At 34.7% G+C, this 26,092-nt stretch overlaps 2 protein-coding genes across 6 annotated transcripts in view; one reads left to right on the top strand and one right to left on the bottom strand.

Moving 5' to 3' along the window:
* Positions 1-26,092, bottom strand: part of LOC127880545 (prickle planar cell polarity protein 3-A-like) — a 101,182-nt gene that overhangs the window by 32,078 nt on the left and 43,012 nt on the right. For 2 of the 4 annotated variants that reach the window (XM_052427859.1, XM_052427879.1), the window contains one exon: positions 11,899-12,079. In XM_052427859.1, the coding sequence (XP_052283819.1) occupies positions 11,899-12,079 (181 nt within the window). Of the gene's footprint in view, positions 1-11,898; positions 12,080-23,759; positions 24,169-24,276; positions 24,491-26,092 lie in introns of those variants that run through there. The other 2 variants (XM_052427872.1, XM_052427868.1) reach the window with 2 other exon arrangements.
* LOC127880570 (uncharacterized) lies at positions 14,669-17,117 on the top strand. 2 transcript variants are annotated; one of them, XM_052427892.1, is made up of 2 exons: positions 14,669-14,832; positions 15,264-17,117. In XM_052427892.1, exon 2 carries the CDS (start codon positions 15,300-15,302, stop codon positions 16,158-16,160), a length of 861 nt encoding a protein of 286 aa, XP_052283852.1. In that variant the 5' UTR covers positions 14,669-14,832; positions 15,264-15,299; the 3' UTR covers positions 16,161-17,117. The 2 variants fall into 2 exon arrangements, with proteins under 2 accessions (XP_052283852.1, XP_052283848.1); XM_052427888.1 differs by having other exon boundaries at positions 14,674-15,120.

The following is a 26,092-nucleotide window of genomic DNA, read 5'->3' as shown; positions in this document are numbered from 1 at the left end:
AAAAACTAGCAGGCATGTCTTAGATTTGTGAATTTTTTTGTACCTGTTTTTTTCCCTTGTTTACACCGCCCTTACATGATAAGATGTATTGCATCCCTCCCTATGCAATGTTTGATAACAAATTATGTTACATAAACATAATGTTTGTTTTTGGCTATAAAAAGATTCTGTTGTACTACTGCTATTTATTTTAAACCGAAATGTGTGTTTAGTGATTGAGAAAAATACAGAATTTGTAGTGTTTTTTTTTACAAAAAAAAATAGTGTGGTTATTATTGGAATATAGGGTCATATCTGATGACAGAGGTTTAAACCAGAACATAATAATTATGGACATAATAAATTGGTATAGACAGTGACTACAGAAAGATAAGTGACATTAATACACTTATACACTTAAACAAACATTCCAATGTAGCTGGCAACAGCAGAATGTCAACATATTGCAGGGTTATCCCTAGAGCCCAATATTTGGACATTGTTTTGACAAATGATGATATATCAAATATCTAAATGTCACACAAGCTTTCCTCATAGACCTGGATACATAAATATTTGTGCAGATACTATTACTGTACAACTGGGAAATAGGATGAGGTCAGATGCTCAGTTAAGCATTTTTAAAGTGACATGATGACCTTAATGACGCCATACTGCGTAATTTTAAACCATTTTATTCTGTCATGCATATAAATATATATTTGGCTGACATTATTGGCTGCATATTTATATATTAGCTCCACTGCTTTAAGTTTTATAAATCAAGAGAATTAAGTCTCTAGAAAGGTTAATATTCATGATTAAATCTCTGATATTTTATAAATGACAATGATTTTAAGACAAATAGCAAAGTGCATGTTTAAGGCATTACAATCATAATTTTTTTTTCAATACAATGAAAACAAGAGTGCCAAACTGTCACAAGATACGCCCGTTTGAAGGTTTTGGACACCATGCTAAATGCTTGAAATGCACTAAATGACCTAGTAACCTAGTTTTTGACCTGGCATGACCCATATTTAAACTTGACCTAGATATCATTTAGAAACAACTTCTGACCAAAGTTGGTGAAGATCGGAAGAAAACTACTTCAATTAGAGAGCGGACACCATACTAAATCCTTGAAATGCACTAAGTGACCCCGTGACCTTGTTTTTCACCCAGCATAACCCATATTCGAACTTGACCTAGATATTGTCTTGATACAACTTCTGATCAAATTTGGTGAAGATCAGATGAAAACTACTTCAACTAGAGAGTGGACACCATGCTAAATGCTTGAAATCAAATAAGTGACCTCGTGACCTTGTTTTTTACCCGACATGACCCACATTTGAACTTGATCTAGATATTGTCTAGATACAACTTCTGACCAAGTTTGGTGAAGATCGGATGAAAACTATTTCAATTAGAGAGCGGACACTGCTGTGGATGCTGCCACCCGCCTGCTGCCAGCCCGCCTGCCAAGGGTGAAACTATAATACGTCCCGGTTTTTTCAAAACAGGCGTATACAAATTAATTAACCGCTTCCCTCATATGATGCAAAGTGAAAATGGCTTTTGCAACCAGCATAAAACCAGAACAGCCTGCGAGTAACTCACAGTCTGTTGAGGTTTTATGCTGTCTGCTGCTCATTAGTAACTAAGGGTGGGAAATGAAGCCTTTAAAACTTGAATTTAGTAAGAAAGGTATTTAAATAAATGCAACTTTCTAAAGCACTACACATGTGTCAATATACATATCTAAGTGGTAAAGTGTTAATTAAGAACTACTATCTACTGATGGTAGAGAGACTCTTGCTTTAACTTTTAAAATGCAGCAAAAACACAACACCTATCAATACTGTTTTATTTTTGATTTATTTTTACTTTTAACGATGTCAGCAAATTTCTTTCAATCGTTCCTTGGCACACATAATGAAAACTTTATTTAATACCCATGAAGACTCTAATTATACAATCTTTATAACAATTTCTGACATGAATAATTTGTTGAAACATAAATCAAGCTATGAATTTTAATTAATTAATAGTCTTCATTAAATTTCACAAAAACAACATGTCAGATATCACCCTATGTGACATTGGATGCTAATTACTCCTGTAGAGTAGATGCAGTTGCCAAGTTGAGGTAATTAATACGCAATAAAACAGATTCTCAGTGTTTTACATTACACCTGTGTTATACATAGATTGTTAACGGCAAGGTAAAGTCTAATAATGACGCTTTTGTTCATCACATTTTTTTTCTTGAATACCACCATGACAAAACACAAAAATGTGGACCTTGCTATAATACCTAGTGATTATATTTCCTAGCTTGCATTAAATTGCTTATATTTTGAGAAACATATTTATACATAATGATTGACATTTGACAATATGAACAAGTCACAATTAAATCCTATCTTCAGTTTAAGCTTTATGCCCATTTACTAAACAAGAGCTGTGTTTGTGAAACACAATGCCCCCTACTGTGCTGCTTTGATGCATTATATTTGACCTTTGACTTAGAAGGATGACCTTGACCTTTTACCACTCAAAATGTGCAGCTCTATGAGATGCACATGGATGCAAAATATCAAGTTGCTATCTTCAATATTGCAAAAGTTTTGACCAAGGTTAAAGTTTTGTGACAGACACACAGACACACATACAATGACAGACAGACAGGCCAAAAACAATATACCCCCGATCATTCGATCCGGGGGCATAAAAAGTCATAGCAATGAAAACACAGTCGTGAAGACAATATCTGTAATTCCATTGAGAAACTGATTTGTGCCTGAAGTTTATCATTAACAAAATAATTATAAGTTCTCAATTATGTTTTTACATTAAATTATGCTAACATGTAATTGGTTCAAAGTTATAGACATACTTTGAATCTGCTATGTTCACCATATACCTAGGGACTCTTAGAAAAACTTATCGAACTAATTCTTTTTGCATAATATCCTTGTGCTAGACAGAGACCCCAGGAATCCCTGCAGCTATCAAATGCAATCCATTTACCCTGAACTAGCATGTTCTAAGAGCCTACCGAAATTGGTGTGCATCTCCGCGCCACACTACCCTATCTGCTTATAAGCCCCTCTTGTGATACATGCTTTCACTCAAGAAGCTGGCGTTTGGCTCCTCTTGTTTACTTCTGGCAGACTTACCTGTGCTGGTGGAGGCATTGCATTAATTTTTGCAGAATTTATCTGTCAGATTTGACAGTTTAATGCCAGATGGCAGACCCCTATAATCCTTCACAGCAAATCCTCCATGTACAAATTAGCAGAGACAATTAAAGCAGTCCTACAAACAATTCAAGAGATATTCCCCTCAGAAACAGAGCAACTATGATGTGGTGCAATTGTTTGCTTAACAACATGAACTATCCAAATTATAAAATTACCCCAAACTATTGTTTATTTTTTATTTGCTGGAGAAGCAATTTATTTACAGTGATGTTCTATTGCTGTCAGACAGAAATAGCTCACAAATTTATCTGTTAAGTTGGCATATGATCCAATTAATTAACAAAATTGCTTGTGAAAAATATTGCCCAGGTGCCATAGTCAACCTTTGATTATAACAGTGCTTCAGTTCTTTGCATCAGACAGGAAATTTTAAACTTAAAATTGATAAGAATAAATTGGTATGGATCTCTACACATGTGTCTGGCAAATATGAATCCCTCTAGAACATACCTCCAAAAGCAGACACAGTTAATGTCATATTTAAAGCAAATGAAAGGTGTGATTATCTGTAGTTATTTAGATCAGCACTGGTCTTCTTTTATATCACAAGTAAAAATGCTTTTGTCTGGATTTTGTAAGTGTTTTATGAAACTGGGTTTTCCAGTAATGTATTTTGTAACATTTATTTATTGTCCATTGCCTTTTAATGATGAGTTAAAATATATTCCAACATGTGTTTGGCGTAAAATCATATTTTATTTATTTCCAAATTGTCCTCATTTATAAACAATAAAGGTAAAATCTTGTTTGATTTTTACTTTCATTGTCTGTATAAAATGTTCTTTTAATTGTAACTTAAAATTACAGCAAAAGTTTTCTTCTACTTAAAAGAGCCAAACAAGTTACCTACAGTTTTTGACAAGGCCAAACATAAGGAAAAAGTTCAACAAGTATCAAATTTTGTATACATTAAAACTTCTAACCAACAAGGCTATTGTCAGGCAATATGGTCCCCGACCGGCTCCACCATTGTACGAAATTCCACCATTTTAAGAATTATTTATTTTTTTGGTTGCCATAGCAACCACAATTTTTGACGTAGGAACAAAATGAAATGACGTGCATAATGTCCATATTGCCATCTATCCATTTTCCAAGTTTTATGGAAAAATATTCAGAACTTTTAAAGTTATCTCAGGATCCAGAAAACCACCATTTTCAGCAGTATTTCTAGTCTATTTGTTGCCATAGCAACCAGAATCTTTGACGAAAGAACAAAGTAAAATGACGTGCATAATGTCCATATTGCCATCTATCCATGTTTTAAGTTTCATGAAAAAATATTAAGAACTTTGAAAGTTATCGCAGGATCCAGAAAAGTGTGAAGGACGGACGGACGGACTGACTGACGGACGGACTGACAGACGGAGCACAAACCATAAGTCCCCTCCGTTGAAACTGGTAGGGGACAATAAATATTTATTAAGAAATTCCAGCACATTTCAGATGTTTTGAGAAGGGTTAAGTGATCCAATTACCACTTTTTTAAATTACTGGTGAGCAAACCACATCTTTAAATGGAGTTCTGCACCAGTATAATGCAATCAATGAAATGGTACATGTCAATGCATTACAGCCAGCTGGGAAATCGGGAACATGTCCATGCATTACAGCCAGTCTGGTACATGTCCTTGCATTACAGCCAGCTGGGAAACCTGGTACATGTCCATGCATTACAGCCAGCTGGGAAACCTGATACATGCCCATACATTACAGCCAGCTGGAAAACCTGGTACATGTCCATGCATTACAGCCAGCTGGGAAACCTGTACCGTGCATTACAGCCAGCTGGGAACCTGTACCATGCATTACAGCCAGCTGGGAAACCCGGTATACGTCCATGCATTGCAGCCAGCTGGGAAACCTGGTACATATCCATGCATAACAGTCAGCTGGGAAACCTGGTACATGTCCATGCATTACAGCCAGCTGGGAAACCTGTACCCAACCTTACAGCCAGCTGGGAACCTGTACCAGGAATTACAGCCAGCTGGGAAACCCGGTACACGTCCATGCATTACAGCCAGCTGGGAAACCTGGTACATGTCCATGCATTAAAGTCAGCTGTGAAACCTGGTACATGTCTATGCATTACAGCCAGCTGGCAAACCTGAACCATGCATTACAGCCAGCTGGGAAACCTGTACCATGCATTACAGCCAGCTGGGAAACCTGGTACACATCCATGCATTGCAGCCGGATGGGAAACCTGGTACATGTCCATGCATTACAGCCAGCTGGGAAACCTGGTACATGTCCATGCATTACAGACAGCTGGGAAACCTGTTACATGCCCATGCATTACAACCAGCTGGGAAACCTGGTACATGCCCGTGCATTACAGCCGGCTGGGAAACCTGGTACATGTCCAATCATTACAGACTGCTGGGAAACCAAAGAAAATCAAATAACCATGTACAGGCAATAAGAACACAAGTAAGAGGGATACCACAACAGTCAAAATGAATTGACCAGGAGAAATCCAATAAAATTACCCCAACAGGAAATAAAACAGCATTTACATAATGGAGATAAAACAAAACTTGCATGTTTCCAAGCTAAAAGCATTATCAGACACAGAAATCCTTAAATGAATACTGAATGTCAATTCAGTGTGCTACCTTTTTTGTTGCACAATATAAATGTAGGTAGTTTAATTTCAACAGATGGCCTTTAAAGGTATTCTTATCTGAATCTTCATATATAAATCTCACAGTCATGGTTGGGATAGGTCAGTCAAAAATCTCAGCCTGGTGCTATTACTTTTGTTTAGCTTTAATAACTTGCATTTATTGAACAGGATAATACATGCATTATTTTAACAAATGCTATGTTGCAACTTAAGATTCACTAATTCCTTGCCACTGCTTGAAGAATATGAAGTAATGAATGCCAACACATGTATACCATGATGTAACAAGTGTTTAACTCTTTCAGTGCTGGAACCAAATTTTGAAGGCCTTTGCAAACAGTTTGGATTGTGGCATCTCATCAGGATCCAAACTGTTTGCTATTCTGATAGTATTCTTTGAAAAACAATTGAAGAAAAGCAGACGACAAATTTCCCAGCATGCAATTTTAACCCCTGCGAAAATTTGTTCTAGACATTGAACGGTTCTGGAACTGTTCTAGAACATCAAGAACAGTTCTAGAACATTCCATATTCGCGTTCTAGAATGTATGATCTGGAAACGTTCCTGAACAGTTTTCTAGAATAATTCCAGAACATTTGTGGAACATGGCTTAGTTCTGACACTGTTCCAATAATAGTCAAGAACATTTTTAGAACATTTCAAGGACAAAATAAGTTAAAGAAATTTCTAAAAATGTTCTAAAATGTAGTTCTAGAACACATTTAGAACTCTTTAAGAACCAGTAAGTTCTACAAAAGTTCTTATGGGAAATAAGAACACATATAGAACAGGTCTAGAGCATGAAGGTCTAGAATTGTTCTACAAATTATCTCCCTCTAGTTAGGGAATTTCCTCCCTTTCAAATGTTCTTTCATATATTTATTATACTTATTGTTTATACATAATATTGATTTCAACAATATTATGCTTTTTTTCTAATTCTGTAACTATTCGAAGTATATTGTTGTAGTTAAATAAAGTTTATATATTTTCTTATATAAACTTTATTTAATAATGTAAGGTAATCAGGTTAATCCTGATGTTTGGTACACTTGGAACTATGTTTAGAACAGTTCAGAAGGTTTGCTTCAGATAAGTCTGGAACAAACATTCTAGAACAGTTCTGAAAGTGTCCTTGAACAGTTCTAAGACACCGACTAAAACTGTTCCGTAACCATACTGAAAATTTTCTAGAATTATTAAGGAACAGTTGTTGAACGTTAAATGAGAATAATTTCTAGAACAATTATTCTAAAACAGTTCTGGCAATTTATACAAGAACAATTCTGGAATAGTTCTAGAACAATGGTTCAAGAATTGTTCTAGAACATACCTTAAGAACTGTTTTAGAACTATTTGTTCTACAAATTATTATCATTTAACGTTCAACAACTGTTCTAGATCATTATAGACCATTTTAAGGATGATTCCAGAACACTTCTAGTCATTTGTTCCAGTACAAATCAAGAAATTTTATAGAACAGTTCTAAAACGTTTCGCAGGGGAAGGGTTAAACATCAGATGCACAACTGTGTTATCTCAGGTTCATTTGAGCCTTCTTAATTTGACAAGAATGAAATATTTGCAAAACAGACATCTGTTCACCTCAGCCAGATGGTGATCATTTGAAACTGTTGCCAACTTCCAAAAATGCAGCCCTAATATCACATTCCCCACTTCACAACTCTGCACATGTGTTGAAAGGAAAAATGCATCATGAAAAGTTCCTTGTCTTTTATTTTGTCCTTAAATGATCATATAATAAAAGCAGTTTATAATACATATACCAGTTGCTCAAGGTCACCATTATATGAAACATTTTATGGTATCGCATATAAATTTGTCCTTCTTTTTCTTTCTTTCTTTCTGGTTCAGGACTCTACAATCCGAATAATGAATTGTTCTATAATAAATTTCGCAGATTATTCAAGAAACATCAAATTCAAGCATCTAGAATCAAGGCTCTAGACTGAGGCCATCCTTAAAAATATGTTTTTTTGGCATAACCCGACCCAGGTAAATTTGGGTGGGTAGGTAGGTAGAGATTTTTTTTTTGTTAGTATTTTTTTTCTGACATTGAACTCCGACATATACCAAACTGAAAGGTAATTATCAAATAAAGCTCTAAGTCTTCTGCCTCTTGAAAGGAAATTGGTAAAGAATATTCTGCACCATCCGTATCAACGCACGTGTATTTGTAACTCTATTTTTTCTATAAAGAACATCGAAAATATAATATAATCGACGAAAAATACTTAATCCAAAAACAACAGTCTGAAAAATTGTACGCATTTTGCACATGACATAAAATGTGCATATCGTTTGAATGAAAATGAAAACAAGTAACCTAGCAAATACATAACTAATATACTATTTGGTTGACATATTACTTTACAATAGCATAGTTTGTGAGTAAAAAACAACAAATTAATTGTAACATTTTAATTTCAATTAAGAACAGAAAGGTGTAACATCTTCGACATGTAACTAATGATTTAATTATCATCCTTTATGAGATCGATAGTCTGTAGAAAGTTGTAAAGTGATCAGCTTAAAAATAATGTATTGAGTGTTACGCTTCTTTTCATTTGATCATTTTTATACGACTTTTTCCATCGGCCATTATATTGTAGGCAGACGACAATATCAACTGTGTATGCCATTATCTGCACATGAATGACCCAATATTACCCAATAGCAAACTCAATGTTGATTGGCCAGCTACCATATGCGCTTCAAAACGTTCATGGACAAAGAGAAAAATAGTTTTAAACAAGGGCTGTTTGTAAAACATGCATGCCCCCCATATGGGCTCTCCGTTGTAGTGACAGCCATTGTGTGAATATGTTTTTTGTCACTGTGACCTTGACCTTTGACCTAATGACCTGAAAATCAATAGGGGTCTTCTGCCAGTCATGATCAATGTACCTATTAAGTTTCATGATCCTAGCCATAAGTGTTTTTGAATTATCATCAGGAAACCATTTACTATTTCGGGTCACCGTGACCTTGACCTTTGACCTAGTGACCTGAAAATCAATAGGGGTCATCTGCGAGTCATGATCAATCTACCTATCAAGTTTCTTGATCCTAGGAATAAGCGTTCTTCAGTTATCCTCCGGAAACCATTTTACTATTTCGGGTCACCGCGACCTTGACCTTTGAACTAGTGACCTGAAAATCAATAGGGGTCATCTGCGAGTCATGATCAATGTACCTATGAAGTTTCATGATCCTAGGCATAAGCGTTCTTGAGTTATCATCCCGAAACCATTTTACTATTTCGGGTCACCGTGACTTTGACCTGTGACCTAGTGACCTGAAAATCAATAGGGGTCATCTGCCAGCCATTATCAATCTACCTACGAAGTTTCATGATCCTAGGCATAAGCGTTCTTGAGTCATCATCAGGAAACCATTTTTCTATTTCGGGTCACTGTGACCTTGACCTTTGACCTAGTGACCTGAAAATCAATAGGGGTCATCTGCCAGTCATGATCAATCTACCTATCAAGTTTCATGATCCTAGGCCTAAGCGTTCTTGAGTTATCATCCGGAAACCATTTTACTATTTCGGGTCACCGTGACTTTGACCTGTGACCTAGTGACCTGAAAATCAATAGGGGTCATCTGCCAGCCATTATCAATCTACCTACGAAGTTTCATGATCCTAGGCCTAAGCGTTCTTGAGTTATCATCCGGAAACCATTTTACTATTTAGGGTCACCGTGACCTTGACCTTTGACCTAGTGACCTTAAAATATGTAGGGGTCATCTGCGAGTCATGATCAATGTACCTATCAAGTTTCATGGTCCTAGGCCCAAGCGTTCTTGAGTTATCATCCCGAAACCACCTGGTGGACGGACTGACCGACAGACCGACACGTGCAAAGCAATATACCCCTCTTCTTCGAAAGGGGGCATAAAAATCCGGATTAAAATTGCGGATGTTTCCAATGAAATTTAACGAGATTTTAGCATATTCTCAAATTATATTTTTCTTGAGCCAAATTCGCTATATTTTCGCAAAAGGCGAACGACAGCGCGAGCCCTGTAATAGTGTGCATTTATTCCAGTAATAACAAATAAGAATTTTTGGCGAGCCAAAAAAAATTTTTTTTGTAAAGTAACAAAAAAAAATCAGATTTTAGTGGGTCGGTCGGGTTATGCCAAACAAAAGAATTTTTAAGGATGTCCTGATTGCACAAATTCTTCGAGATTATTCTACAAGCTCATGTTAGTGTACATTTTTTAAATTCTAAGATAATTCTTGAATTATTTTATAATAATTCTGAAAATCTTATATTCTAGAATATTATAGAAATGCATTGGTAATAGAATTTGAATGCAACTACATTTCTTGATTGTCTAGAATAATTATACAACCTAAAACAAATATTTCATACATTTGCAGGGGATGCATAATAAAACAATACTTTATACTATATCAATTATTGCCAGACATTATCAAATAGGCAAGAAACCAAAAATGAAATGTGTATCTTTGTTAAAATACATCCTGTGTGAACAGAATGCCTTTAAAAATGATCATGTGTTTCTAAGACAGACTGAAGGTATGCTTCTATTCTGCTAAGTGCTAATGAGGTAATTAATTTGCATAATATGTTTTAAGCCCATATAAAGATGATTGCCATAGCAAACTTTTTTAATGGCAAACATTCAAACACTCAAATTATTAGTCAGGTATTCACTTGAAGAGAATGCAAACAAAATCAATTTTGACAAAACTCATGCAGAGCTTAACAAGATGAACAACATACAAAGTAAACACATTTTACATCAGTCAAAACTCAATTTATGAAACGATTCATCATATTGTGGAAAAGCAGACACCTTTGTGCCAATGCCCAATTATTCTAATTTGACAAACAGTCATATTCCTCATTCTATCAGCAGCAGGAGGGGAAGGTGGGGAAGAAACAAATTCATAAATCATATTCCACTAAACCCAATTTCCTCAATTATGTAGACACTGCATAAAAACTCAGGTAAGACCAGGAGAAAGTTAGAATCTGTAAACCTGCAAATCCTTTAATTCTGATGGATTTCCAGAAAATTGTTTCCACATTGCAAACATTAGCAAATTACCCATCTTTCACAATGATTTTTACAGACACAAGAGCTATAAGAGCTACTGCAACAATATTATATGCTTAACTTCACAGGCAGATGGCTGACACACGGAATATGGCGGGTAATTACAGGTAAATTTATGTTTTTGGGGGTTATTTCTGATATGTTCATGGAAATTACTTCAGGATCATAAGAACTCCCTGTTTCCAGCCCAAATAATCATTTTCAGTAATTAACTGACACCTTTGCATAAGAAATGGGTTTAAAGAAACAGCCTGATAACATATAAAAAAATGTTTTGTGAATTCCACAACCGTTCATAACTATCGTGTGATATTGAAGAAAATAAGAGGGTGTACATAAAATTATATACTATACTGGTATTGAATGTATGATTACTTTATATCCATTTTATAATTGATTGATATAACCTGTTTACTGTTCATTATAGTCTGATACCATAACATAATTAAGGTCAAGGTCAAGTCAAATACCCAACATGAATTGGGTATAACTTGCAAAGTATTGTAAAGTACTTTTACACAGTTTGATACAGAATTTATAGATCAAGTCTATCTCATCTTGATCTAGCGATAGAAAAATTGAATTCATACAAAATTTCAATACTCAACAAAATTAATAACATTGCTGTTTGGATGAAAGAAAATGCAGATTTAATTCAGCCAAAAAGGTTAACCCATTTTTTGCTCAGAGGCAAAGTGAAAATGGATATATGCAAACTAATTTGCTTTTCATTATTCTGTACCTTAGGATTGGAAATGAAATCTTTAAAACTTGAATTTAGTATAACTAGTTTTTAATTAAATTTGATTTTACACCTCGGCGACCTTATCTAAGCTGTAAAGGGTTAAACAAAATTCAGATTTAAGTCAAATGTACAAAAAAACACGTGAGCGCCCTACCTGTTCTGGCTTGAGGGATGGTGGCACCCATGAATATTCCTCTAGGGGGCAGCCGCTGTCATCGTCTGACGTTGAGTTACGCTTCCCCTCATGTATCAACCTGTTCAGGCTTCGATCGTCTACCTGACTCGATACCATGTCGTGAATTTCTGGAGGGCACTTACAATGACGGCATATTTTTCTGAAAATATACAAGTTTGAGTCTGTACAATCTTCACTTGCGTACAAATGATTATTAACAATTGTTCTTAAATTTTGCAATCAATTATTCAACACACTCATTCGAAAATAATTTTGAACCTTTGTACTCATAAATTGTTCAACAATTTGAATAATTTTATTGAATATCTAATGAAAATACAATCAACATTATAAATACTTAATATATACATAAAAATGACAGCTAGCTAAATATGCAAACCATGGTGAGCAAAATTAAATGTACTCTGCAACCTTGATGTAAAATAATTTAACTTTTCACTGAACAGCTCAAAGTCCCAGATTCATCTTTCTTTTTTTATCATAATCAACTCTCACATTTTACTGCTTGGCTTATTTCATGCTGCAAAACACTATACCTCTTAATGGCAAAATGCTACATGTTTTAAAAGTTAAACGAGTTCATTTTAATGTGTAAATACGAAATAAAAAGGAAATATAATATAAACAGTGTCAAAAATGTTTGGTTATGATTTATTCAAGATTTTATCTTATATATCATAGCATTTACTTTGATACAAAGATCTCTTTCTAAAATACCTAAATGATAACTGTTATGAATACTTTTACTCAATGAATGCTATCTGATACTATCATACAAATAATATTGTGATTCAAGGGTACTGGGCTATAACATTTCAATATCTCTGTGGCCATCAATTTGTCACACTATTTTGCTTACATCAACATAATTTCCATGCCTCAGTGATATTGATTAGTAATGGCCTTTATAAAGAGTCAGGTTAATTTGTTGGTTCAGTAGATGTGTTCATCAATTTGAGTAGTCTAAATTGATCCAAATTGTATACTGGTGATACCTAAACATGTCAATAAAAAAATGAAAATATATGCCAATTAAGCAGGTAATGTCAGAGTCATACTTCAATATTTTGTTTATTTTATGTTTTAAACATTACTACAAGCAGATACTGCATGCCCCCCCCCCCACTAAATTATATGCGTGTGTTTTAATACATGTACACTTATTTTAAAATTCAACAAAATTTCAATGTCAAAATGCAACTTCTTCCACAACTTCAACAGACAGCGCTGGGATAAATATGATGCTCTTCATTTCATCTGATTTCAACTTTGTATTGAAAGCAACACTTACATCAAAGTTCTGTTGTTGTTGTATTTCAACTTCAATTCATTTTATATTACTTGCAAATTACCTAACAATAAAACTGCTACTTAAATCTGTTTTCTGATGGCAAATAATCCACCAATGACATGTCTGACATGTTTTATTATATTTGTGTCAAATTACAATACTCAGTTCTACTTGCATTTAACCTTTTTTTATTTTACGATTGTGCATCTTTATTTGAGGAGTTGGCAAACCGACGTAAATGTATGGACTGCAGATGGTTTGCCAGGTATTTTATAATGTGTACAGTAATTTTGTTCAATCCCTCTTTCTACATGCAAAATGCATTATAGCATTTTCCTATTAGAAAAATATTTTATTAAAATAACTTTTTTTTCCAGAATGCCTTATGAATATAGTTAACACTTCACATCTCATCTCTTACAAATAACATCCCAATTTTCCATTACCAGATATAACATGTACACCAATAAATTTAAAGCACAAACACAGGGCTCGCGCTAGGGGGCGACGTGAGCGACAAAGTCGCTTTCTCTACGCCAAACGTCGCCTAAAATTTAAGAAATTGTAGATAAAAAGCGACGTCCAGTCGCCCTTTCATCGGAATTTGTTTACATCCGGTTTTTTCGATGTCAAGGTCTGATTCAATTTCCAATAAACACTGTCGCTGCCCGGAGCGTGTCGCAATTGAGCGACATGTAATTTGAGGTAAACCCCGCCCCCGATTCTCCCAACCTCCGAACTTATCCAATCGGCGAACGATATTCGTCAAGTCAGTGTTCAACTCGAATGCAGTCACGTGCAAGCGGGGTGATAATTGAAGTTTGCTACTTTGTGTCAAGTGTTATTGATTTAAAATTGATAAGGGATAATCCACGGGGGTGATGTTGCCATATTAATTGATCAATTAACGTCATTACGATGAATTATCGTCTTCATACACTTGTAATCGTTTGTCGGCAAGAATCGTTGCTTTATTTTGATGTTTCGGCGAATTTTTTGAAACGCAAAAAGGTGCAATAATTTTGCGGCGAGTAAATGGTAAGGTAAGGTAAGTTGTACAAACAAAAGAAACTTGCGCTATCGTAATTAATTTTCAGTGTCCGCAAAATATTTATCATTATTTTTGGTTATTAGTCGCTCTGATACTAAACAGACTACACATCTCGATTTCCAACAATTTTTGCATGTGCTTCCAGGATTTTGTAGTGAATAAAACACTGTGTAGCTGTGAAATACTAAGAAAGCAGAAGGTACCTCAGAATTGAAGTTTGGGCATACCAGCCAACTTCTTATCAACTACAATTGTTTCTTAAGGCCACGACTTTTATATTTGTTGGTTTACAAAACCGCCGACCCTAATTTTTGGAAAATGCGAAAAAAAATAAAATCGGAAAATCGTCTTTTTTTTTTTTAATTAATTCCCGACCGCACTGAAAAAGTAGCGAAACTAGAAAAAAAACGATCCGGTTTGAGTGCGGTTGCGAATAAAATCAGGTAAGTACAATCGACGACTGGTTCACATATATTGGACATCGTGCTCGCTTTTCAAAACGCATGTATTAACTTAAACCTGTCGGATATTGCAAATGGCCGCTATATAGGTACACACCTCGAAATATGGCTTTTTTCGAAGTAAATTTTTTTGGTCATAGCGTTTCTTCATATAAACATTTAGTAGGAGGCGAACTAGATGAAACAATTGGCCACACTTTATTTTCCAAAATACACGATGAAAGTTTTTCCATACGGGAAGTAAAGGCAGCACGGCAACTCGATGGAGAGAAAACGACAATAGATGTTACCTACCAATATTTGTTTTGACAATCCTATCGGAGGAGCAAAATCCACTTTTGAGGCTATGTTGATGAACAAAGTCTTGATGAAACTTAGTAAGAATGTTTGTCAAAGATAAAAATAGAGAAATTAGTTTTGCTCTGAGGCCTGAAGCATTTCAATGTCAATTGATAAAACGTATAAACAACAAGAAAGTGTAATTTGATCATTTATTTATAGAAATTATTTTTGTTTCCAGGTCCTTGTTGAAAAACTGGACGAAAAAATTGCTAGCATGGTAGCTATGACATCTTGTGGCTATTTCCTGAACAAACAATTTGCAAACTTTCGAGTTAAGTGTGAGAAACTTACATCTTCCATGATAAAGTATGCAGATTTCCTAAAGCAACAGGTCCAAAGATCAGCAGCAAACAGACAACTAAATGAGCCGGTGAGATCATTGGATGACAGTAATGTAATGCGTGATGTGCAGGTGTGTTCTGATGGTGAATTAAGTGAGCAGTATACAAAAGTGTACGAGTCCATAAAACTGCTAAAGGACTTTGAGCCACTTTTCCTCCATGACTTTGAGCCAGAAGATGCTTATGACAAGAAGAAGTGGTTAGCTGCACTGCAGTTACCATTCCAGACAAAACTTTACAGTCACAAGTCTGGTAACTATATAGGTAACTATACCTTCATCTGGAAGAGTCCAGCTGACCCAGACGGTGATCTTCAAGCTGTTACTGCTATAAAACATGATCTGCCGAAGTTTTCCACTCGTGGTATGAGAAAATCGTTCTTCTTAGGGTACTCCAAATGTGGACCCAAACCTGCTGTTTTGCGTCACATGTATAGGTTTTTGACAGAAGACGATACTGCTGCAGAAAGTCGACGTCAAGAAGAAGTTAACAATAGGGTTACAGAGTTTCTTTTGAACTCTGACAGTACTGAGCTATTGTACGACTTGAGAAAAAATAATGGCAGACCAAAGGACACTAGACTTGATCCATTTTGGGATTTAATGAGCTCTCATTTAGACAATATTGGTGTTGTAGATGAAAGGAGACATGGGGACAAGCTGTATTTTGGTCAGATGACAATATGGAGATTATGCACGTCTCTTCATTTTGTTCCTACATCTGTGTTTTATTAAAATGCTTTAGTCATGTAATGTATTTTGGTCAGATGACAATATGGAGATTATGCACGTCTCTTCATTTTGTTCCTACGTCAGTGTTTTATTAAAATGCTCTAGTCATTTTAATAATGTATTTTGGTCAGATGACTATATGGAGATTATGCATGTCGCTTCATTTTGTTCCAGGTCTGTGTTTTATTGAAATGCTCTAGTATGTTCCTACGTCTGTGTTTTATTAAAATGCTCTAGTATAGAGTGATTTACATAGTCATATTCATTTTGGTCAGATGACAATATCGAGATTTTACACGTCTCTTCATTTTGTTCCTACGTCTGTGTTTTATTGAAATGCTCTAGTATAGAGTGATATAGATAGTCATATCATGTATTTTGGTCAGATGACAATATGGAGATTATGCACGTCTCTTCATTTTGTTCCTACGTCTGTGGTTTATTAAAATGCTCTAGTCATATAATGTATTTTGGTCAGATGACAATATGGAGATTTATATGCAAGTCTCTTCATTTTGTTCCTACGTCTGTGTTTAATTAAAATGCTCTAGTATGTTCCTACATATGTGTTTTATTAAGATGCTCTAGTATAGAGTGATTTAAATAGTCATATCATGTATTTTGGTCAGATGACAATATGAAGAATTAATATGCACGTCTCTTTATTTTGTTCCTACGTCTGTGTTTTATTAAAATGCTCAAGTAAAGAGTGATTTAGATACATGTAGTAATATCATGTACATGTATTCTGGTTAGATGACAATATGGAGATTATGCACGTCTCTTCATTTTGTTCCTACGTCTGTGTTTTATTAAAATGCTCTAGTATAGGGTGATTTAGATAGTCATATCATGTATTAATGGATTGATTACAATTGCGCATTGCATTTGAAGATAAAGATGTATTTCTTTGCATAATTTGATTTGTTGTCTCTATGTTTATAAAGGTTATAAAAGTTATGTTGTCTTTGTTCAGGCCCCGTGTTAACAAAGCATTTTTTTCCAATTGAAAATCGATTTTGCTCGTCATTGAAAATGGATTTCCATTGAAATTGATTGGCAAAAATGAAAATCTGTCAGTTAAAATCGATTTTTATTTGCAAAATTGTTTTGTGAACTCGCGGCCTGGTGTTATTAGTTTTATTTTTTTTTTCTATTCATTGAATGGATTTTTTTTTTTTTTTTTTTTTCGACCGCCGGATGGACCATTTTCCAAAAATTTTTTGTAAACCAATAAAAAAAAAAGTCGTGGCCTAATTACTCTAATCATGATGGGATGCTGACCACAGCACACATTACATCTTGCCATTATTTGTACTTGTACATATGGTTTTCACTGACCAGCCTGAATGAGCGCTTTTCTTGGCATTATTCTCTGGACTGTACACGTAGTGAAATGTCTTTAGAATCATGGCTAAATGGTCAATCGCCCAAACCCGGGTCGAAACGAAAAATTGACGATGAAAGTGAATGTGAAAGTAAGAGAAAATTCTCTAAAACACTCTGTCAAGATTCGTTTGACTGGTATGTCAAAGACGATACAGGTCTATGGCACTGCAATATCTGCAGGTATGTTCAGTTAACTAAGGTTATAAGTTTGTTTTGTAGATGTGTTTTACGTATCCGCGGACAATTATTATTATTATAAATTTCAATGACGCATCTTCGTTCATTATTACTAAATTAATTTACGTATTCCTGGACGATTATTATTATTATAAATTTCGATATTTTACATGATTGTCCCAGTCTTCTTAGCCGAAATGATCCGTGAAACAAAATTGTGTCTTTGTGTCGTATGAACGAATCTGCACTAAAACTAAATTGAGATTCACATCGTACATCAAATTATTCTGTCGTCAGTTGTCAAAACGAGAGTACGGTTGATATTCAAATGCATTATTTTTCTCTTTCCGGGATATTGTTTTAGTATGTTGATGCTGCATTAACAAATATAAGTGTATATGAAGTGAAAACACCAAAAATAAACAACGGTTGCGATAGACACCTATAAACATAGCATATACTGTTAGATGCGCATAATATCACTTTAATTTACGTATCCGCGGACGATTATTATTATTATAAGTTTCTATGGCGCATCTTCGTTCATTATTACTAAATTAATTTACATATCAGCGGACGATTATTATTATTATTATTATTATATAAATGTCTATGATGCATCTTCGTTCATTATTACTTAATTTCTGTTGAATAATCTAGTTGATTGCTTTCAATATTTTCTTCTCTACGGTCTTGCTAAATTCGACAGGAAGTTTATGAAATTATGTGAATACGGGCATGTCTACGTATAAAGCATTTTTTTACACGCCAAACTTAAATTGATTTTCTGTGCCACCCGTCGTCACATACAGTCTTGAAACTTGCTTACCATGTGAAGTTGTGCATCTGGGTATTTTCTTGTTATTTTAATTTGTAAAAGTTATGACCATTGACTAAGTATTTTTTCTTATTTCAGAGGTGCCAAGATTGACAGCCCATATTCAAATGGTCACAAGGTTCCAAGTAAAACCACAAACCACACTAGACATGCTTCATCTGGGCAACACATCAACGCCCTGAAATCCTCGACAATTTCGGCGCAAAAACCTATGCAAACATTGCTTGCCAAAAAGTTGAACAAAGACGACGTGTATGCTACCAATCTTCTGAAGACTGCGTACCACATTGCGAAAAGAGAACTACCCAAAGAAGAAATGAAACATATGCTGTCGTATGCTACAAACATTGGATTGAGTGTATCAAGAGTCTTCGCCCTCCTACACTCACCACCAGAGCGTCACAGAACTTCAAAATGCCCTGTCTAGTGTCATTCTTGAGGACAAGGTCAGTCAAATTAAGAAGTCAACAGTGTTTTCTTTTGAAGTACTTAAGTCTTTATAATATTATGTATATTTACATCAAAATGGATTGAATAAAGAGCTAGTAAAATTATGGTTATTTATCTGTTGTGTCTATTATTACTATCACATATATGTGTGTTGTAACCCCCTACAAGCAAACCCTTTGTCCAAGTCTCTCCACTTCTCTCTAAAGTCTCCTCACTTCTCCCTAAATCAGTGTCTAGGGAGAAGTCACTTCTCCCTAAAATTTGAACCCAGCGTGAGCCCTGAAACAATTAAATTTACTTGCTAATGGACCTCTGTATCTGTACCAATAAAAATATCAAAGCCACAACAGTTTTTTAAAGTGGACATTTCAGCCACATTGACCACAAAACTGCCCATTGATCTGGTTGTTGACAGCATCTTCAAAGTAAAGAAAGATCAAAGAAATAGTTTTAACTGAAGGTGTGATAGACAACACAATTTTGTGAAAGATAAACAGGCATTTTATTGACAAATTAACACATTATATTTCTAACATACATCTCACACTACAGTGAAAAAAAATTGTTTGGTCTTGTAAAGAATAATTAATTATTACCAGTTTGCTACCAAATGACAGACTATGTAGGGTTTTTTTGCTTTACATTAGTAGTGCTGTGCAACACTAATAAATTGTATTTTGTTTACTTAGCAGTAAACAGAACATATTAACCCATTTATGCCTAGTGGACTCTCCCATCCTTCTAAATTGGATCAATTAATTTCCAAAATTAGGGATGTCTAGTATATTTATTTCCATATTTAAAATACTTCTCACAGAAATTCCTTTAAGCAAACAGTGCAGACCCAGATGAGACGCCGCATCATGCAGCGTCTCATCTGGGTCTCACGCTGTTTGCCTAGGCCTTTTTTCAAGCCGCAAGGCATAAATGGGTTCAGGCAAAACTTAGATTATCTTGTTCCATAACTTAAATTTGCTATGTTCGCACATTATGCATGGTTCAACTAAATCTTTCATACCATTTACTATTCAGTTCCTGGCTCTTGCAATACTGACATGCAAAAAAGGCAATGTAACAACATACAACATTTGTCAGTCCTTTTTCATGTAAGGGACAACTGGACACGTCCAGCTATTATCTTTGGATGCCCAGGATGACCCCAGATCTTGCCTAGACAAAGGTGTTATGCATGTCCAATACAGAAGACAGGAATGTATGCTAATTGCCCATCTCCCTATTAAGAGATATGATTATAAGTGGTTGTTTATCATAATATCACTCTCTTGCCAGTAAGGTCAGGCCAATTTGACTTATTTGCAACCTTTCCTGATGAACATCTTTATCCCAACTCCTATCCTCAAGTTTTAAAGGCTATATTTCCAATCTTTTGATACTGATGAGCTGCAAACAGCATAACACCTGAACAGACTGCGAGTAAGACTGTGAGTATCTCACAGGCTGTTCTGGTTTTATATTGGTTGCAAGTCATTTTCGCTTTGCTTCTTATGGGGGAAAGGGTAAGTTGGCAGGAAGAAAATCAGTACCCCTTACTTCAACTAGCTGCTGTTCCAAAAGTCAAAAGGACAGATGATGTCCCATGTAAGGCTCGAGGTTCCACCTCCCACGCCATATGTGAATGTCTTAACCATAAGCCCACAATGACTTCCTGTACAATCTTAACTGGCAGAATACAGTTTATGAGGCTGTATTTTTAACTAAACTTTCAACAGTCATAGAAATGTATTGTCATATACTTATAATCATGCTATCCAAGTTGACAATTCATTATCTATTATATTTGTGGACAAACTATAGTTTTTTCTTGATAAAAGATATTGAAGTATCCCCCCCCCCATTTTAAAAAAGACGAAGAAGTTATAATCCTGATCTTACACATGAAACTTTCATTAGTATGTTATTTACATTAATGAATTAACAATCCATTTATCTTTGTGATGTAATATGAGACACAACACATTAAAACATCCACGATGAGAAAACACTTTTGCAATACAAATATATTTTAAATTTAAAACGCATTACAATGGTACATACAGTGCAACAACATTTTAATTATAAAAAAGACGTACAGTCAAAAGCTCTTAATCTTAAAGCAGAAAATGTGCATGTTTAAAGTTATGCACAACTAGAGCTTTGTCACAGACGTGACGAATACCCCCCCCCCCATGCCGCATTGACACAGAATATTTTGCATGTTGTCTTCACAAAAAACAGCGGACACCATGCTCAATGTTTAAAACGCACTAAGTGACCATGTGACCTGGTTTTTGACCCTGCATGGCCCATGTTTGAACTTGACCTACACATCATATAGATACAACTTCTGACCAAGTGTGGTGAAGATGGATGAAAACTTCTTCAATTACAGCGCAGACACCATGCTGAATATGTAAAACGTACTAAGTGACCCAGTGACCTAGTTTTTGACCCGGCATGACCCATATGCGAACTTGACCTAGACACCATCTAGATACAACTTCTGACCAAGTTTGGTGAAGATCTGATGAAAACTACTTGAATTAGAGAGCGGACACCATGCTCAATGTTTAAAACGCACTTAGTGACCCCATGACCTAGTTTTTGACCTTCCATGACCCATGTTTGAACTTTGCCTAGACACCATCTAGAAACAACATCTAACCAAGTTTGGTGAAGCAGACTGATGTAAACTACTTGAATTAGAGCGCGGACAACATGCTGAATGTTTAAAATGCAGTGACCTAGTTTTTGACCCGGCAAGGCCCATGTTCGAATTTGGCCTAGACATCATGTAGATTCAACTTCTGACCAAGTTTGGTGAAGATCAGGTGAAAACTACTTGAATTAGAGAGCGGACACGGACCGACCGACAGACAAGCTCATTCCTATATATCTCCCATTATACAACATCCCAATACTTAGTTACATTGCATTACAATTCAGAAGAGACACATTATCAAATTCAGAAAAGAGTGCCATGGGCCCTGAGGCACTCAACAAGTCTGACTAAGCAGTGTTTAAAATAATGAATGTATTTCATGAAACTTTCTTTTCTAAGCCCATTTTTAATTTTAAACTTGGGAAAGATATTTTTTGAACAAATGTTCTGACCAATGGTTCATGAATATTAAACTCAGAGTTAGCTCAGGTGAGCTAAATATGGGTGAGGGGATGTTTTTAGGGGAGGGGCATTTATATGATAATTTACAGTACTATCAGACAAAACTGTTGAAGAGCCGTCTTAGGTCTATACATGCTGGCAAAGAAGAAACTAAAAATAAAATTTACAACTCTTAATTAAACTTATTTTGTGGTCTGCTGCAGGTATCTGCAGAACAGACACAGCTGTTGCCAAAAGTTTCTTGCTCTTTGATAACTTAAAAATTTGATGGTGATTACATGTACTGATAATCATTTTCACCAATTCCCTTCATTTTTTTTATAGAGAACCTGTCAGGTGTTCATAATTGTACAAAATCACAATTTCCATTTATTACTATAACAAATCATACTTGTAACATTAATTTTGATAATTCATTTGCTGATATGGAGTTATCATAAAACATTTTATCACATGCCAATACCCTGTTTCCCATGTTATATAACCATTATATTATAATATTTTTATCTTACACATGTGTAATATACTTTTAAAGCGTTTTCATTGGCTCAATTTTCGTTTATTGACCAATCGCATTTTGTTATTTTGCTGAAATGACGTTGCAATGTCAAATGACGTCACGAAATATAAACAATATTCGGGATTTATCATTACGTTTGCGTAAATATTTATTTAATATGCTCATTTTAAAGCATGTGATAAAAAAGATCTGACACTCGTTGTCATATAATACCATATTTTATTAAACTCGTCCAGGAAATTTGTAAGTAAGCTCGCCAAAGCTCGCTTACTAACAAAATTCCTGAACTCGTTTAATAAAATATGGTATGATATAACAACTAGTGCCAGCTAGATCCTATATATATAAATTGCTGCAGGTAGCAAAATCAATTTGAGCTAATAACAATAATTTTACAGCATATATTTTTTTAAGACAAACAATCATAAGTTCTTGTTGTACTTTTAAAAACCTCAATACGTAAATATTTTAACAATTTAGTGGAATTTAACCACCTGTTAAGTCCATATGACACATAATATGTGTTAAGTTTAACCAGGGCATAATTAATGACAAGTTAATTATGACACCTTTATGTAAATTCTAAAAATTAATTTGAATTATCATTAAACAAGGCATTGTCTACAGTGTCACAATTAAAATTATGAAATTGATTTATGGTAGCACATTCTTCAAGCTTTTTCATGGAATTTATGTTTTAAGAAAACATGTAAATTATTTAAACTTTGTCATAGAGCGCAAATGTTTAAAGACAAAATGTGAAAAGGAAAAACTGGAGTAATATCAAAGAATATTTGCCAACAAAATAAAATGAAAGATATTCATTGTGTTTAGTCCTTAAATATTGTTTTATAAGTAATGACATGAACACTGGCTCAAAGAAATCCCATTAAACATTTGTCTTTTGAAAGCCTCCCTTCAGGGCATGTAATGGCACAATTTTTCTTGAATAAGTAAATCAGAATGAGCATGCTTTAAAATAACCGAAAATTGCTTCTCAGCGAAACATTATTACTTAGAAAAGGAAAGACAAGCCTGAAGATAAATGTACACATGTAAGCCATCTGCATTTGACATTTAATTATATATGTCATTGCTATCACATACCTCTAGTCCACAGACTGAAGGGCTAATTGACAATATTCTTGTAAACACAATGTTATCACCAAATGCAAACATCTACCAAGAGATGGCACTCAAATTCTATGTTGATCATCCACAAAATGATGTACAATTTTTATTTCCAGTTTGGTTTCCATAGGAGATACCAAGTGGTTTAAATAGATGATCCCAGGCAATGCCCAACTAAAATCCAATTATTCATATATTCTAAACAGATTTCGCTTTAACATTAGATTTACTTGTTTCTTTGAGAAAATACCTGTCAAATAAGAATTAAAATGTAATGCTTATAGAAGAATGTAAATATATTAAGTCTAAATGAAAGTGACCAAAAATAATCCCAAATATGAAACCATTCACTACAATCTCCTTGTTTTCTCACAAGCTAGTTACAACAGATAAATATGTAAAGTGACAACAGCAAAATGTGTGTAATCTTTATCACATAATCTCAATAACCCTGATTATCACCACTTCAAAAAGAAAACAAATTACTTCATACCTTTCAAAACTGTTATCAGTCCATGCCAATCACATATTAGGAAACTCCTAAACGAGACTGTAAAATATCATACCACAAATGTTCATGTCAACGGATTTTAAAACAACCACTGTGTCTTGATGTTGTTATTTATTTTACAAACAAGCGCCTGAAAGTTTGATTCATAATTCTCAGTGTGTAAGGCTTCATAAAAAGAGTATTTGCAATAAATGACTGAACAGTAAAAGTTAGTACTGAAATGGATAACAGACACTATGGTAGTCGTAACCGCTATCAAATTATACTAGCACAGATTGACAATCAGAATCACAGGGGCTTGTCATGTGACCTTCTTTGGTTAAACCTGACCTTAAATTACATGTTATTATACAAATTAAAATTGGTGGTGTATTGAAAAGACGTATTGCTAAACAACCCTTAATGAAGTCTGAACTATTGTCTATAATGACATTTATTTTTAATTCAGTGTCATCCAAAATACGGTAACATGACATGCCCCAGTGGTCAGATTGAATAAACCATTATAAATAACGCTAAATCACAACTTGTAATTAAAGGATGCGCTTTATAATGCTGTTTTATAACAGAAAAACTGGCGCATATTCATGCATCATGACTGTTCACACTTGACTGTGCAGACTGCCAGTCAGACAGTTTATGTCTCTTAAAAACAACTTAAATTATGTTTGTCCGCATAAAATATGTTTTATGTACTCATCAAATATATAAACTGGTTTAATGGTTTAAGACTAATCATTAAATGGTTTTATTTTCGATACAAGCATGTAAAATGAAAAAAGCTTTCAACATTTTCTGCAATTTTGAGGTAAGCACAGTTTTTACCTTTCTAATACACCAGTACATTCTTTTAACACAATGACATTCTTCACACAAAATTAAATGTGTACTTCTGTGATTGCATTTGTGACTTGTTTTGAGTATGTTTGATCTACAAACATGGATAACAGGACACATTTCAGGGCTCCTTTACCCAATGAATAATCCATACTTTATTATTTCTATTCAACACAGCCAATAACTATAAATTATGCTCCAAGAAAACTCACACCCAGATCTGAATTTCATTATAAGACCCACCTGACTCAGTCCCATGTCCATTGATTACATTTATTCAGTAACCATGGCAACCCTATCACACCTGTAACCAAGCTGACCTTCAAAATCCCTCATTCAGTGTTCAAAAGGACTCAACAATACACTCTTGCAGGCTATTCACACAATTGTTATTGTTCAAACTTGACAAATATCCCATTAAACCCTTCAGGGCTGATAAAAGGCTGAGTATAGGAAACTACCAATTTTGGGTAATATTTCAATGGTCAATGACAGCTGCTTTCTCAGGCTCAATTGATAATAATAAATTTAAGCCAGACAAAACCACAGAAAGTGACCATTACTTCAGCAATGGTATAACATTAACCCTACACCAGACATAACCACAGAAAGTGACCATTACTTCAGCAATGGTATAACATTAACCCTACAAACAAGTTGACCACATATTCCCTTGATAACATACACTTAAAAGGAAAACAAATGTTGCAGATTTTATAAACAATGAAGCTTTCTGCCTTGATTAGCAATTTGCACAGGCTAATCCTAGAAAACATTTTCTACTAAGAATGGATGTGTCATCCCTGTTAAGCCTGTGCAGCCTTCAAGGCAAAGCTGTCCAGCCCCTGCGAAGATTTGTTCTAGAAATTGGAACGGTTCTGGAACTGTTCTAGAACATCAAGAACAGTTCTAGAATGTTCCATATTCGCGTTCTAGAACTTATGTTCTGGAATTGTTCCAG

The sequence above is a fragment of the Dreissena polymorpha genome, chromosome 1, assembly GCF_020536995.1.
Source record: "Dreissena polymorpha isolate Duluth1 chromosome 1, UMN_Dpol_1.0, whole genome shotgun sequence".
NCBI classification, from domain to species: domain Eukaryota; kingdom Metazoa; phylum Mollusca; class Bivalvia; order Myida; family Dreissenidae; genus Dreissena; species Dreissena polymorpha.
Note: the sequence above shows the minus strand (reverse complement) of the source record. Positions and strands in the feature narration are given on the sequence as shown.